Raw genomic sequence first — 15129 nt, 5'->3', positions numbered from 1 at the left:
CAAGCTGCCTTTGTGCTGTGCCAGGGACTCCCTCTTAGATTCTCCTAATGTGGCATTAGAGGGGACCACAAAGCTGGGAGAGAAGGAGCTTGCTCCTTCCTTCCTGCTGGCTTTTTGTGGACTTGTAGTACCTTTGTGGTCCCCTGACAAGGAACAATGCTGCTTCACCCAGGTGCAGAGGTGCCCAGCCACTGCAGTAGCTGGATCCAGTTTGCAGTATTTTTTTGAACACTTGCAGAACCAGTCCCACAGCATCCCACCTCCCCCGAATCAGCCGCTGGGTAGTAACCCTCCTCAGAGTTCTAGGTCCCAACCCCACAGCATTCTAAGTTCTAATTATTCCAATCCCCCTTCCTTGATTCCCTAGTTCTAGGAGAGGTAGGTACATCTCGCAGCTGCTACTTTGGTAATAGATACCTCAGGGCTGCTCTTGTGCACTTGGCTACCAAGTCAACCACTTTATACCCGGCTGACAGCCTTTAATTTCTCGCTGCTGAAATTAACTGGCATGGATCCATCGCCCTGCATGGCTGTGGACCTCACATCAGGAGGTCCAGAAGGCATACAGGCACCTCACATTACCTCTCTGAGAGGCAGAGAGACTGAACCCTCGCAGGCAGTCCTCACGCTTCCAGCTCCATTTACCACTGGACTGACACCTGCTTTCCTGGAATGTGGGCTCAGTTTCTGCTCTTCGAATGACGAATGACTCTGGGGAGGACTTAGGGCAAGATGGGGGCGAGGGGTGGGCTAAGGACTGCATGGGAGGTGAGGTCCATGCCCCTCTCTGCTGGGACCAAGTGTGGCTCTGATTGTCACAGCCACGGGCTGGCTCTTTAAGCACTCGGGGCCTCAGGCATCACCTGACAGGGTCTCTGCACTGAGTTGCTTGGCCTGCTCCCTACTTGGCTTCAGGCCCAGTGGGGCCTCCCTGGGTCTCCCAGGCAGTGTGCATGCTCACCCTCACATCAAAACTGGGTACAAGCAGGGCTGAGCGGGACTGGTTGGGTCTCCACCTGAGTAAGTTCCAGTCACTGTCTAACAGGTGTCCACTGTGCCTTGAATGCGGAGGGTGAGGGGTGGGTGGGCCACCTGGACACAGGAGCCTATCAGACTGAGCCTTTCCTCCAGACAGGGCCTCAGCAGGCCCGTTCAGAAACTACCAGTTCTTCATGTATTCTGGGGGTAAAATCTGCTCCAAACCCTGATCAAAACACTTTTCAGGACAATCCACAGCCTGGTATGTACACCTATTCTCATATGCAGCATAGCTCAGGAGCTGCCGAGTCCTGATGTCTACCCAGAGACCCCGGGTACAGAGCACTGGGCTATTCCTAGGGCTGCAAGTCTCCTCGAGGGGCCACTGCTCACCCAGCTAAAAAGACCTACTATCGGCATGTTCTCTTCTGCAGATAGGCCTGACCCCAGGATCATGAGCTCCTTGCTGCAATACGGACAGGGTAAGACAAAAGGATTCAGCGAGGTGACAGGAGAGGAGCCGGGCTGCTGCATGTAGGTAGCAGACACCAGTGGGGCAGCTCAGTAGTGCACACTGCACACAAGCAGGCCACCACACCACACCGTGGGGGCTCTGATTTGAGGACAAGAAAAAAGCAGAGGACTCAAAGGTGGCCTGGGTGAGCCAATGAGAATGCCTTCAGGGGCAGTGACCATGGGTGCATGTGAGCCTCAGCACAGAGGGTGTATAAGCACAAGTGACTTCAGCATCAGGATACAGGGCACATGTGGCCACAAGTGAGCGTGAGGTACATGTGATCACGGGGTTAGCATGAGGCTCAGGACAGAGGGCGCATGTGACCTCAGGTGAGTATGTGTATGCATCAGGATGACTTGTATGTTTTTAGTGATGAGTTACTGAGACAATGGAAAGGTTCACTCTTGGAGCTTCTCGGGTAAGCTGAGGTTTGGCTCCAGAAGGGAACAAAACTTCATGTTTAAGCTTTGTGGTTTTGATCCTGGAAAAGCCCCTGACATGCAACCTCCAGCCCTCTACTGGATGCTACACTTTGATCTCCTGAGAACAGGTTGTGGATTCTGTCCACCTTCAGTTCACACCAGCTGCACACACAGGTCTCTAGGATGGCATGGAGGCTGCCCTCATTGCTGGAGCCCAGGCAGGAGGAAGAATGCTGATACACCCCACACTGCCCGGCTGTGCACTGTTTCCCTTCCCAGGTTGTTCCCACCTGGTATTAACCAGGACAGGCATCTATCTCCCCCTGTCCCAACTTCCCTCAAATGAGCCCTGAGCTAAAGCCCCTCTTGTATGGACCAGTGCCTCCTCCCCCTGCTTTATTCTGCCAGCCCTTGCAGGTGGTTTCCTACATAGCTGCAGGGAAGGGCACAGATGTGGGACAGAGGCAGGGATTCCCAAAGGGACTAAGGTTCCCTACACCTTTATGGACAGACCTCCCATAGCTGTCCTGCCCAGTCACCAGGAAGCCGTGGGGGGGGGGGGCGGGGGGGCAGGGTTGGTTGCCTTTGTCACTTCCTTGTCCCAGCACCATGCCAGTGCCAAGACGCACTTGATAGGCACACAGCCGTGAACGACTCCCCTGATGTCCCTGTGCCTCGGTCCTCATCGATGCCCACAGTAACAATGCTCCAGCTAGGTCACAAAGCTCTCGGACAGATCCACATGGGAGGCACTGATGAGTTACAGCAATGACTTTAACTTTTTATTGTGATATCACCAGGACAATGCAGCTCCACAGGCCACAGACACATTCTACCTTCAGAACAGCCCAGATGCTGGCAGGGTGCACACTTGGGGGGGGGGGGGTTCTGGGCAGGGGTCGTTCAAGGCCGCTCTGTCCAAGGTGCAGCGACACAGAAGCCAAGACTCACTCCCCACAGGCCAAGGGGCGAGGGTTATGGTTCACTCGGCCAGGCAGTGGGGAGCAGAAACTGGCTCTGAGGTCTCGGGTGTTTATGTGGGGGCAGGTGGGAGACTGTCCTAGTGGAAGAGCAAGTTCAAGACAAACCAGGGGCAAGGTGCAGCAACCCCTTCTGTGCCCCTGAAAACTTGACAGGCCTGGGAAAACCAGCTCTGCCTCCAAGTGCCCCCTGATGACCACCACCACCCTTCCCACCCTGCTCCACCTCATCTCTCACACAGGAGAGCTGGTGGAGAATTCCAACGGACAGTCTGCGAACTGGGCTCCCCAGGCCCTTGTGCAGCCAGGGTTGGGGGCTGCTCAAAGTGCCACCTGCAAGGCGGGCTCTGTCTGTAACTGAGACACCCAAGACACAAAATGGGAAAGGCAGCTGATTTGCTGAGGAGCCTGCTCATCTTCCACACACATCTCTGAAACCCACACAGAAATGCAAGTCCAGTTCTGCTCACAGCGCGATCACATGAGCAGTTTCCAGACAACCGCAGAGGCAAGGCCACAGCTGCATCCGCATCTCCAGTCACCCACAGAGATGCGCCATTTTAGTCTCTCTCTCTCTCTCTCTCTCTCTCTCTCTCTCTCTCTCTCTCTCTCTCTCTCTCTCTCTCTCACACACACACACACACACACACACACACACACACACACGGAGGGATCTGCTGGCACATGTGTCACCGTGCCCCGAGTCGCCGCACGACAGCACCCCCAGGCGGGAAGGGGATACCTCCCCAGGTCGGCGTCGGTATGGGGCGCGCGGGCCACCGCTTCACCTCGGGTCACTGCACTGGGAGCGGGCGGACACCGCTGGGCGGGGCTGGAAGGAAAGACCCCCGGCGCGGAGGATTGCGCCACTCACCGAGAGGAGCTCGCAGCACCAGGCTGGGCGGTCAGCGGAAGGCCAGCAGGAAGACTAGCACGACGTTGATGAGGACGAGGAGCGCCAGCACAACGAAGACCACCACGCGCTGGGCGCCGGGGGGCAGGTTGCAGCGCAACACGGCGCGCAGGGCGCTCCCGGGGGCCGCGGGGCGGCGCCGGGCCGGCGGGACCCTGGCCATAGCGCGCCACCTCAGCTTCGCGCCCGGAGATCGCGCGGCTCAGGGGCGCGAGCAGGGCCGGCAGCGCCCGGAGGGGCGGAGCCGCGGCTCTCCCGGCCGGCTTCTCCCGCGCATCCCGCACGTGCGCGCCAAGGCTCCCAGTCCGCAGCCCAGCACCGAGGCGGGGCGAGCCGGGCGGGTCACCGGGGTTCAAGCGAGCTAGGCGCTCTGCCCTTGGCGCCTTGGTGGAACGGCTCAGGGAACCTCCGCGCCGCCGACTCGGCGGTGCTTGCCCCTGGACGGCCTAGTGCACAGATGACCACCGGTGCTCTCGGTGTGTCGTGGAACCTTGCATACCGAGCCGTGGGAATGGGCCAGGGGTTCTGATTCCTAACACCAAGAACTGCTCTTGGCCCCCACTTCACAGACGAGTAAATGCAGCTCTGAAAGACCAGGGAATCTGTGCCGTCATAAAATCACACAGGACTACAGGGATGGTGGAGCCAGGATTTGAACTCTGGACAGACCGAGGCTGATCCACGCTGAGGCACTCAAGGAAGAACCTGATTCTGGGTCTCTCCTTACTGACCTTGCATATTAGAGCAGATTTTGTTCCTGTAGGAAAGCAGCTGGCTTCTTTAGCTGTTAACTACTCTCTACCCCCAATTTTATTGAGGTATAATTGACAAATAAAAATTGTATATATTTAAAGTGTACAGCTTGATATTTTGATATATGTACACATTGTGAAATACTCATAATCAAGCTAATTATCATATCCATCACCTCACATAGTTATCGTTTTAGGTGTGTGATGACAATACTTAACATCTATCCTCTTAGAAAATTTCAAGTGTACAATACAGTACTGTTAACTATAGTCACCATGCTGTCTGTACATTAAATCTCCAGAACTTACTCATCGCACGTAACTTTGTACACTCTGACCATCATCTTCCCATTTCCCCCTCCTCCAGTCCCTGGCAACCAGCATTCTACTCTCCGCTTCTGAGTTTGACTATTAGATTCCACATATAAGTGAGGACATACAGTATTGGTCTTTATAAATCTGGCTTATTTTGCTTAGCATAATGTCCTCCAGCTCCATCCGTGTTGTAGTAAATGGGCAGGAGTTCCATCTTTCCTTTTCTGTTTAAGGCTGAATAATATCCCATTGTACACATGTACCACTTTTTCTTTATCCATCTATGTTGTTTCTGTATCTTGGCTGTTGTTAGTAATGCTGTAATGAACACGGGGGTGCAGACAGCTCTTTAACATCCTGATTTCACTTCCTTTGGGCAAATAAATACCCAGCAGTGGGATTGTGGGATCACATGGTAGTTCTGGTTTTAATTTTTTGAGGAATCTCCATACTGTTTTCCACAGCAGCTACACCAATTTACATTCCAACAGTGCACATCCTTCTCTTTTATCTTTTTGATGATAGCCATTCTAACAGGTGTGAGGTGACCTCATTATGGTTTTGATTTACATTTCCCTGATGATTCATGATGGTGAGCATCTTTTCATGTACTTTTTAGCCATTTGTATGTCTTCTTTTGAGAAATGTCTATTTAGGTCTTTTTGCCCATTTTTAGATTGGATTTTTTGCTATTGAGTTGTATGAGTTACTTACATATTTTGGATATAACCATTTTTTAGATATGTGGTTTGCAAATACATTCTTCGATTCCACAGGTTGCCTTTTCATTCTTTTGTTTCCTTTGCTGTGCAGAGGTGTTTTAGTTTGATGCAATCCCACTTGTCTATTTTTGCTTTTGTTGCCTGTGCTTGTTGTATCATATCCAAAAAAAATCACTGCCTAGACCAATGTCAAGAAGCTTTCCCCATTTTCTTCTAGTAAGTTTTTGGTTTCAGGTCTTATGCCTAAATTTTTAATTCATTTTGAGTTGATTTTCCTATATGATAAGGACAGCATTTCATTCTTCTGTTCATGATTCAACAGCTTTAAAACAGGGTTTCTACTGCCTCACTGACAGAGCCCGCAACCTTAACCCTGTAGGGTTCAAAGGTCATGTGTAGGTGTCTCTCATTCCATCCACAATGGAGAGCTCTGTCACAGTCACCATGATCCTCTGGTAGATCAGAAATGGGAAAGGATTTCAAGGCTCCATGCTCAGCACTGCGTCTCCTGGGGCAGGAGGTGCCATGGATTGTATACAGAGGGTGGGTCTTCACACTAGGTGACATTATCTCTGTATGTTCACATTTCCGTGTGTGTGCCAGCACTGCATGCAGTGAGTGAGTACAGATGAGTGCACCTGTGGGTATCACCATCCTGCTGAAGACCCCAAGTGGATGTGTGATGTATGTGTGTGTGGATACCTGTGTGTGTGGCAGAGGAGGGCTGGGAATGTGTCCAGAAAGGCTGTCTCCCCACTCAGACCTGAAAGTTCCGTCTGGTTCGGGGGAAATATTCTTCCTTCTGTTACTGTCTAGTTCTTCTGAAAAGTAGGCCCATTAAGCTTTCGGAAGGAACAGAAGGCAGTTCCCAGTCACCCCAAATCCCAGCACTTCTCTGTAAGACTGTGTGACAAGTCCTTTAGTGGGGTGTGGACTTGGATCTAATGTTTCTTGGCGTCCCTGTGGTTCCAGAGAGCTCAGACAGCCAGGAAGGAAGGCACAGAGGCCTATGCATGCTCAGGTCCCTGGGCAGGGCAGTTCTGGGACCTGCCGGTTAGCGCAGTGCTGAGCACGTGGGTCTGCTGCATCCTGCCTGCTGCTGTGCTGGCTCCAGGGGTATATTTTAGGGCTTCGGCCATGGCCCAGTTCTGGGATAGTCCTCTGTCCCCTGTGCAGCTGAACAGCCTGGGGAGGGTTTAACGTGGCAGAAGAACTTCTGAACTGGGGCCAGGCCTAAGGACTGAGAGGTGGCCTCCACCCTGTCCCTGGCCTTCAAATTCTGGTGATCTACGGGGGGTATCACAGGGAAGACAGTGGCAATAGCCTTTTAGTGTGTATTTCATGACCAAAAACAAAGCCAAAAAAGCTTGAAAGCAAAGGTCAGATGACTGCACAGAGTGGCGGTCATGAGCAGGCCTGTGTCTGGCCTGTGTCCTCCAGGTGTTCCATGGAGCAGCTGGGAGCCTGAGGACAGCAGGTGGCCCTGTGGCCTGGTGGGCTGGGCAGCCCTGCCCTCCACCTGCTATGCTGGCCTGATATTGGTAGAGCTCCTTCTATGCTTTAAGCTCCAGGTTAGAGGACAAATTTCATGTCTATCTGCCCTGTAGTTCTAGCTTCATCTCTTCTTGGCAGAATGATTCAGGAGCTGCTCCCAATCCCCCATTACCCTCCTGGATCAGGGACATCGAAAAAGCTCTATGCACAGGTACTTGGAGGGGACTTGGACACAGCAAGACCTTCAGAGCCATGCAAGGAGTAGACAGCTCCATACACGTGCCCTCCTTTAACACAGCTGTGCTTATCCGTGGGGAAGACGCTGCCGTCCGCAGGGCAATGAGGTGGGTATTAGGAGACCCCAGGCCTGCTGGCCAGGAAACATACCCTTCTTTCCTCTGGTCCCATCTCACAACTTAGGATGGGGGGCTGAGTGGAAATGAAAAGGGAACAATGTCTTCCAAAGACACGTCCTTGGGCTAAGGATGCCCTCAGGCCTGACATAGGGATGGTGGCCCAGCCCAGACCAGGTGCCTTGGAGGCAGGGCAAAGGTGGGAGGAGGACGAGGAACTGGGCAGATAGGCCCAGGTCATGGGCATCTGGAAAAGGCAATGCTTTCAGACAATGCTGAAAGAAGAAAGGGACACTTCTGGGCACTGCAGTTAACTCATGCTGCAGGGATTGGACAGTCATGAGATGCAAGGCCTACGTTAGGCGCAGGGAGTAAAGAATGAACAAGGTATTGTGCCCCCTTCTCCCCTTCATCAGGGCATATACAGCCAAGGACAGGGGCCCACATGGACACACATTGCCCGCCCCACATCCCCAACAGCCCTGATCTTCCGCACAGCTGTGTGCAAGGGCTTGGGATACTACCCATCACATACTAAGCGTTCAACAACATACACGTACACACAACACCCCATAACCTTCATGTGCACACGTGTGTGGGCACATACACTAACTCCCAGGTACCCACAAAATTGCCTTGCTCTTCTCCCGTGTCTGCTGCTCTTCAGGCCACATGTTTTGGGTTCCCTCCTGCTTACAAATTGAGTAGAGGTCTCCCCTTCTGAGGTCAATACAAACAAGAATATGTCACAATTTAGAACACAACACTCCTATGTTCTTAAACAATTACAAGTGAATATATGATCGTAGAGCAAGCCAAATATTATATAGTATGGACTGTTGTCTGACATCTGTTGTTTCCATAATCTCCAAGTATAAAACTCAGATTGACTCCTAGCAAATCTTGCCATTCGTGTGAGACAGCAGTGAGTGGCAGAGGGGTCAGGGAGTACACAGTGGGACATCACTGCTCTTGGAAGGCCTGTCAATGGAGAATCACCCTTTATGTTTCTTTGGAGTTTCTATTTAATGCTGACTATGAATTGTAACAGTACCCAAAGTACCCCAAACAGCCACACACAGTGACCTTCCTACATCTGCCAGTGGGGCTCAAGTGCCACATCCACCCACAGTGAGAAAACGGAGGCCCTGGGAAGGGAATGACTTGCCACATGTTCTACATTAGCCAGTGGAAGAATGCAGGTCAGACCCAGGGAGGTCAGCCTCCAAACCCAGGCCCTATCTTTCATGCTGGGCGGCCCCCTTTAGGGCAGAATTTCTTGGGCTTTCTTGAGTATCTAGAAGTGCTGGTGGGTCTCATGTGAGAGAGCAGCCTGGAAGGTGCGGCCAAGTCAGGAGCCCAGCGTCTGCATGTATTAGCTTGCTGTCTCCCTGGAGGGGCTCCTTAGCCTCACTGGGCAGTCCTTCTCTGCGATGTTATGTGTCCTTGCCCCAGAGGCACCCGAGCATCCAGGGAACACAGGTACCCTGGAAAGCACTGAGCACTCTGAACATACAACACAGTGTCACCACTCTGTCTACTCAGTGATGGCAAATGCCAGAAAGACTTTTGAACCAAACAGGAAATAAATTCTCTAAGCAAGCCAAAATAGTGCCATATAATTCATAATCTAAATTACCTACATTTCCCTCATAAAGGTGCCCTCTTCCAGAGTCCATTTGTGCTTTTAGAGCAGTCCTGCTCTTGGCTTTCCTTGTGCAAAGCATCTTAGAATGAACAACTTGTCCAGAGCCCCATAGGCAACCAACAGCAAGAGGTGATAGACCAGAAGAATTTCACCACCAGGTAGGAGACACAAGTATACAAAGCAGACACAAGAACTCTAACAATGCAGAACTGATGGTCAATCAAATGAGCCCACACCTCTTCAGAGTCCCCAAAAGCTTTATGTTAGTGTCCATTCTTTGTCATTACTCCATCATTGGAGATTTATTGAGAGTCCATCATGTGCTTACATTCATTATTTCAGTCAGTCCTCATGAAACCCTGGGGTTATCCTATTTTATAGTAAGTGAACCAGTGTTCAGAGGGTGACTTGCTCACAGCTCCCCACTGGTCTCTGGCAGGGAGGAGCTCCCCTTCAGGTCTGGGGGTTCCAAAGCCAGGGTCCCCCCCTGCACCTGCTGCCTCCCAGCCTCACACCAGGGCTGGGGCCCAAGACTGGGGAGGGCAGCCAGAGCCTTTAAGGAAAAGCAAAACCCTTATCTGTGAATGGTATTTAAGATGACAAAATTTTAGAATACGGTTAAAATACATTTAAAATAGCTTATGAGAAGCACATAAAAAAGGCTTTATTGGAAAAATCAAATTAGTTGGATGTTTATTCCTTACACATCATGGATTTTGAAGAAAGTATTACTTAACGACTTTTAAAAATCGTTATTCAGAACTGGGCCTGTAAGAAGAGTTCATGGGCCATTGACAGTCTGTGCTCATCTGTACAGTAGATAATGAGGACACCACATTCCTTAAGGGTTTCTGAGAAACCTACCAGCCCATTCATTCACAGGAATATTAAAGGCTAACTGTAAGGTGATTCCCTTCTGAGGAAAAAAAAAGAAGTCTTCTGGGTGCTGCAAGGTCCTAGATGGTCAGATTATGGTTTTAATGAAGGAGAAATTCACAGCATACCCTGACCAGGAGGGGAACGTGGTGTTATGGATGTGTGCTTGTGTCAATGAACTACCATGTTATGCCCAACAGCTCCTTCCAAATTAAGTACAAAAGGTGAGGGGAGAAACAGGAGCACAACTGAGAAAATGGAGGAGAATCAAGGTCTCAAAATTTTTCTCTCCATGGAGAATGCAGAAGGAGAACTTGGTATGGGGACCAGTTCTGCCTAGATGATGTTTCTTACTAATTTCTAATTTCTTCTGTGTAGGTAAGAACAGAAAAAAAAAAAGAAAAAAAAAGTAACTTGCACACAGTTGTCAAAGCAACAGAAGTACTTTTGATCTGTTGGACTCAATAGGAAAGAATCAGTTTTCACTTGCTTTGCCCCCAGTCCTGCTCAGACAACTTGTTGGAGGGTCAGTGGCCTCCCTCTACCAAGCAGAGCTTTCTACATCCAGGATGGCTTTACAGAAGCTACTTGGTAGAACAGACCAGTACTCTTATATCATAGGTCCTGGATGTTGTGTCCATTACTCTGGGTCCCCTGAACGCCCTATGAGGGCACACGGGAGTTCTGTATTTGGACAAGCTCTTCTGGTAAACGCTGTATCCTAAAGTGAGTGCCACAGCTAAACTGCTGTGTGCACACCAGTGCCATTGTCACCTGCTAAGAACACAGAGACTGTGGACACCTCGGCCTGCATGAGTATACTGGAGTTGCCTTGATGGCCAGGCCCTCCCTTCACCAACACAGCCCTGACCCTACCTCATTGATGGCCAGCTGCTCTCCACCCCCTCCAGAGTGGCTGTAGTGGTGGCTGGAGCTGTGCACGTCCTCATACAGGTCCTCCTCACTCCCTGTCTCCTCAGCACAGATGGTCATGTCCAGAGCTCCATCAGGGATGGCTGGAAGAAGAGAGATGAGCTGGTAAAGAGGAGTTAAGGGGGACACACAGAAAAGGACAGAAACCTTTCCAGGATTAACACTCCTTCTTTGAGATGACGGAGAAGACCTGAAACTAGATGACGGAGAAGACCTGAAACATTCTTCCTGTAAAAACGTGGTCTGGTTGAAAGAGTACACTGGTTAACTTTCACACCAATCATTTTAATCACCTAGTGTTCAGTCCCCACCAACTTTGTAAATCAGGAAACACAAATATCTGCCATAGCAGGACTCTCAGAGTCCCCACCAGGTGAATTCAACTCAAAACCATTTATCAATGTGCCAGGTATAGTTTAAGGCCCTTAAGAAAAATGTTAACAATTTATTATGAAATATATACAGTATATCCAAAGAAATATACAGTATATACGAGGTCAGACAATTAAGTTCACAAACTTGTTGCAATGATGTTGCTAACCTTTTTTGATATCAGAGGGATTACTCATTACGAATTTGTACCAATTGGACAGTTAACCAAGTTTACTACTTGGAAGTGCTGAAAAGGCTGCGTGAAAAAGTTAGACGACCTGAACTTTTTGCCAACAATTCATGGCTCTTGCATTACAACAAGGCACACCACCTCACACGGCACTGTCTGTGAGGGAGCCAGTAAACAAATAACTATATTGGAACACCCTCTCTACTCACCTGATCTGGCCTCCAATGACTTCTTTCTTTACCTGAAGATAAAGGAAATATTGAAAGAAAGACATTTTGATGACATTCAGGACATCAAGGGTAATACGAGGACTGTTCTGATGGCCATTCCAGAAAAAGAGTTCCAAAATGGCTTTGAAGGGTGGACTAGGCACTGGCATCGGTGCATAGCTTCCCAAGGGGAGTACTTTGAGTGATATTCAGCAATGAGCTATGTAGCACTTTTTCTAGGATGAGTATGCGAACTTAATTGTCTGACCTCGTACATGCAAATATAGTTTGAAAATTAATAAAATAAACACCCCTGGTACTTATCATCCTGCTTAAAAAAATACCAGAACCTTAGAATTCAACCTTCTGCTTACTCCACTCTAATCCTATTCCTTTCTATCTCCTTTAGAGAAACATCCAAAATTTGTAACTTTTTATAAATCATACCTGTGTTTGTCTTTGTTTCAGCATTTACTTCTGTTGAGTTTTTCATGGTTTGACCTATATAAATGGAACCATCCAGTAGCTTTTCTTCTCTGACTGGTTTTTTTAATTCAGCTTCTCATGTGCTGTGATTGATTCATTCTCTCTGATGTACAGTCTCTCATTTTATAAATATTTCAAATTTTCCATATCCATGGTACTGCTGGAGAACAGTGGGCTGTTTCTTGTCTTATGGCTGGTATGAATGGTGATGCTCCAGACCTAACTACACACCTCCTGGGCACAGACCTCAGAGCTTCTCTCAGACAGTGTTTTGCAACATCTTTTTCATTATTGCCCCCTAAAGAGCCTCTTATACATTGTTTTCCTAATCCTCCTGATGCAATTTTAATACCACAAATATGCTGTGTATTTTTTATGTTTCGTAGCTCCTGGAGGGCCATAAATCATTGTAATATTTAAGATTTTTGTCCTCTTTCATGAAATCAAAATCCCTGGTGTGAAGTCACACTGTAGGGTATAGACACCTAGGTGTGGCATCCCGGGGTCCCAGGGACACCAAACTGTTTCCCAAAGCTATTCTACCAATTTAGACTTCTGTATGAATATTCCCACTGTGAAAATTAATAAACAGAAACCTTATTTAAAGTGGATTTGGGAGGCTAAAAGAGAGAACTCTTACACACATCTCACTCAACACATTACTGACCCCAACAGACACATTACTGACCCCACCTTGCATCTGACAGGAAGTGATACTACTTTACTACCTCAGCAGGAGGAAGAAAAGAGTCCTCTTTCCCTAGTAATAGCTCAGCCAATGGGAGACTGCCAATGAAAAGTCACTATACTTGAAACTTTCAGTTTCCTCCAATGGACTCTTTGTTTACAACAGTCCCTCTCAAGCCCATAAAAGAGCATTCCTCTCCTTTGTTTCTCTGGACTTACATGTGGTTTGCCATTATATCACATGTCCCAAATACAGTTCTTTATTGTTCCTGAATAAATCCATTTTGCTGGCAAATATCTGTCTGCCTATTTGTTTAAGGTCAACATTATTTGGTGGCTCATTTGGGGATCCAAAAAGACCCCTGAGAGCTGTTGAGTAAAAAGGTGTGGTACCCACAGAGCCCACTGAGCTCACTGCTTCCTCACTGACCCTGGAGTTTGAGGATAAGTCTATCTCCTGGATCCAAGCTTCCACTCTCTTTGATGCTCTCCAGGCTCCCTTTGGCAATCTAACTTAAGGCTTCATCCTTTGCTGGTTAAGGCCTGTTTGTCCATGAGTATTCAGTTGGTTCTTTGGCTTGAATCTTCTGATATCTGGCTGTTCCACTGGAACTGTGCTGTTCAGCCTTTGGTCCAATTCCTTTTGGAACCAACACCTTCCTAGTAAAACTGTACTGATATTTGGCCTGCAGGCTGTTTAGTCTTTTCCTCTAGAGATTTATGTTAAGAAACCATCGTTCTTCCTCATGCACAATTCTAATTAAATAGACCGAGTTGACCAAAAGTAATTTAGAATACCAATTGCCATTATGAGGAATTTTTGCCTTCCCCAAACTTATTTTTCTTAAAATTGAATTGGACAACTTGTTTCTGAAATTTTCAAAACTGAATGGAACACCTATTTTGATTGTTATTTTGAGGCTTCCAAACATTACCAAGAGTCTAAAATTGCCTTTTTGCAAAATAAAAATTTAAGATTAACTGAGGCAAACCAAAGGGTAAAGAAAGACAAATGGCTCCAAAAGCTTCTCCCCATCTCCTTTGTCTCAGACTCTGCCTCTGGGGCATTTTCCTCCTCCTTTGAACCTATCAGAACCTGTCCCTTTAAAATTAAACCTTCTGCAGATTTAAAGGGTAAATCACCAATTTCTTATATCCCCTGGACAACAGCTGAACTGTGATCCATAGTTAAAAAACTTCCCAAAGTAACTGAGGATCCCCACAGATTTGCTGAGGATTTTAGTATAGTCATTCCAACTTAACCTGGTTTCTCTGACTCACATCAGCTAGTTCATCTGTTCGTCAGTAAAGGCCAGGTTCAGCATTGGATAAAAACTGCTTATTGGGAAAATCCTGAAAGGTCTCTAGGATTACAAGCAGGAGACTGACTTGATATATGATTAGCCTTGGGCAATTGCTAAGTAACTTCATCAGGCAATTAGGGCTTTCCCAAAGTCTGGTGATTGGAACAAAATTCAGCCTTACTCACAAAAGTTTGATGAACCTGTTCATGTCAATTATAATTGACTTCAGATTGTTTTCAAAGAAAATTCTGGTTTTCCTTCAGATGTTGATTCCACTTGGCCAGTTTTGAACTCTATGTTTATTTACGGTCTGAACTGAGACCTTTCTCTTTTAGTTAAAAGGACAAGGGTGGAATGGGAGGCCATATCCACTCTAGACTTGGTCAATTTGGCAAATCAGCTTGCTCACACCCTAGATGAGTCATCTGAAAGAAAAAACACTAATATTCTTAATTTTCAACTCCAGCAAATGAATGCCCATATATGAAACCAAAACCTTCTTTGGTTTTCCTCCCAAGTCTCCTCACAGGAAGAGAGCATCCACTTGCTAAAGCTTTTAGGCTTTAAGGGACATAAGGTCGCCAAGGAAAAATTGCAGTTTGCCCAAATCCAGGTTAGATATTTAGGATATCTGATATCAGAACAAGAGCTGCACCTAGATCCAGATACGTAGGCTTCATGGTGTCCTATATTTTCGAAAACCCAAAACTAAGTATCAACTGTGAGGTTTTCTTGGGCTAGTTGGTTATTGCCAAAATTTGACCCAAATCTCTCTCTTATGGACAAATTTCTGTGTGTTTCACTAAAGAACAACAACACTGACCCAATTTTATGGGGAGAACAAGACAACATACCGTTTAAAGCCTTAAAGGAGGAGTCAATGAACCCAACTGTCCTTGGGCATCCCAACCATCAGATTCCCTTTTCCTTTTTGTATATGAAAATGAAGGGAATGCCGTTGGGGTCCTCACCCCCAAA

At 48.0% G+C, this 15129-nt stretch overlaps 1 protein-coding gene across 2 annotated transcripts in view; it reads right to left on the bottom strand.

Annotated features, from left to right (window-relative positions):
* The window catches only part of LOC109438858 (rho guanine nucleotide exchange factor 4), a 105362-nt gene that overhangs the window by 9035 nt on the left and 81198 nt on the right, over nucleotides 1-15129 (bottom strand). The window contains exon 2 of one of the 2 annotated variants that reach the window (XM_019719011.3): nucleotides 10847-10986. In XM_019719011.3, the coding sequence (XP_019574570.3) occupies nucleotides 10847-10986 (140 nt within the window). Of the gene's footprint in view, nucleotides 1-3771; nucleotides 3912-10846; nucleotides 10987-15129 lie in introns of those variants that run through there. The other variant, XM_074325080.2, reaches the window with a different exon arrangement.

This window comes from Rhinolophus sinicus, chromosome 1 (assembly GCF_057876585.1).
Source record: "Rhinolophus sinicus isolate RSI-liver-muscle chromosome 1, RSI-T2T, whole genome shotgun sequence".
Taxonomy (NCBI): Eukaryota; Metazoa; Chordata; class Mammalia; order Chiroptera; family Rhinolophidae; genus Rhinolophus; species Rhinolophus sinicus.
The sequence above is the reverse complement of the archived record's forward strand: the minus strand, read 5'-3'. Positions and strand labels throughout refer to the sequence as shown.